Source organism: Bison bison, unplaced genomic scaffold (genome assembly GCF_000754665.1).
Source record: "Bison bison bison isolate TAMUID 2011002044 unplaced genomic scaffold, Bison_UMD1.0 scf7180017864171, whole genome shotgun sequence".
Classification (NCBI taxonomy): Eukaryota; Metazoa; Chordata; class Mammalia; order Artiodactyla; family Bovidae; genus Bison; species Bison bison.
In genome coordinates this window covers 4,173,113-4,174,025 of record NW_011494743.1, presented here as the reverse complement: position 1 = coordinate 4,174,025, position 913 = coordinate 4,173,113, and the positions used below count along the sequence as shown (strand labels likewise).

The following is a 913-nucleotide window of genomic DNA, read 5'->3' as shown; positions in this document are numbered from 1 at the left end:
CCATAAAATTCGTTTGAGGCAAAGTCTCGACGTTAGGGTCCACACCCCAAAACGACCCAAAATTTAACAGCTACCGCGTACTGAGGAGACTTCAGTGCTAGATTTTATGTTACATTCTCACGAGATTATTGGCTCACCAATTCTTCAAGACCAAAAAGGCAGATTAAACTGAGGCTCAATTAGGAGTTAGGTTCCCGAGGTCGGAGAGCCGGGCCAACATAACCACGCCCCAGGGCCCGGACTCCCTCAGGGTACAGAGGGATCAAGGGGTGGAACTCACAGGAGTGAAGGGGCTTCCCGGCATTGGGGGCGGGCCCTGGACTGTGCCAGGTGGAGGGGACTTGGGAGGTGCCCGAGGGCGGGCTGAGGAGCAAAACCCTGAGACCAGGCCGGCGTTGTGTTTCTGGCCCTGCGGGCTCCTCTTCTCACTTCATACCTCATCTGGTAGTGCATGGCGACGCGCTCCCGATGCTGAAAGTCGCTGCCGTCAGTGCCGGCCGCTCGCGGGCCTGCCCGAGACGCCATCTTCCCCACCCAGACTCCTGGAGCCCCTCAAGCCGACGAACTGCCGCGACTACCGCTCGGAACTGCCTGCCGACCCTGTTCGTAGAGCTTCAGCTCACCCAACCCAACAGTCTAGTGCTTCTTTGAAGACAACTTCCGGCCTCTCTGTCTCTGGAGGACCAACTCTGTGGTCACGTTCCTGCGCACGCGTACGCGAGCGTTTCCAGTCTCGGCTCAGCCTTGGGCGTCTCTCCCCGTCCTTTGGAGTGCTCAAAAAATTAACTCCTAGTGTTTGGGGGTTTTGCCAAGGGCTGAAGCTGATTCTCCAGTCTCTCGAGCATTTTCACTTCCTTAAGCTCGAATTCAAGTTTCAGACGTCTCTGTCTCCACTTCTCAGATGGGGAAACTG

General features: G+C 56.6%; 1 protein-coding gene across 1 annotated transcript in view; it reads right to left on the bottom strand.

Moving 5' to 3' along the window:
- The window catches only part of JAGN1 (jagunal homolog 1 (Drosophila)), a 3,005-nt gene extending 2,328 nt beyond the window's left edge, over positions 1–677 (bottom strand). The window contains exon 1 of the mRNA XM_010842096.1: positions 437–677. Within this exon, the coding sequence (XP_010840398.1) occupies positions 437–525 (89 nt within the window). The 5' untranslated portion in view covers positions 526–677. The remainder of the gene's footprint in view (positions 1–436) is intronic.
- Between the last annotated feature and the right edge of the window lie 236 nt (positions 678–913).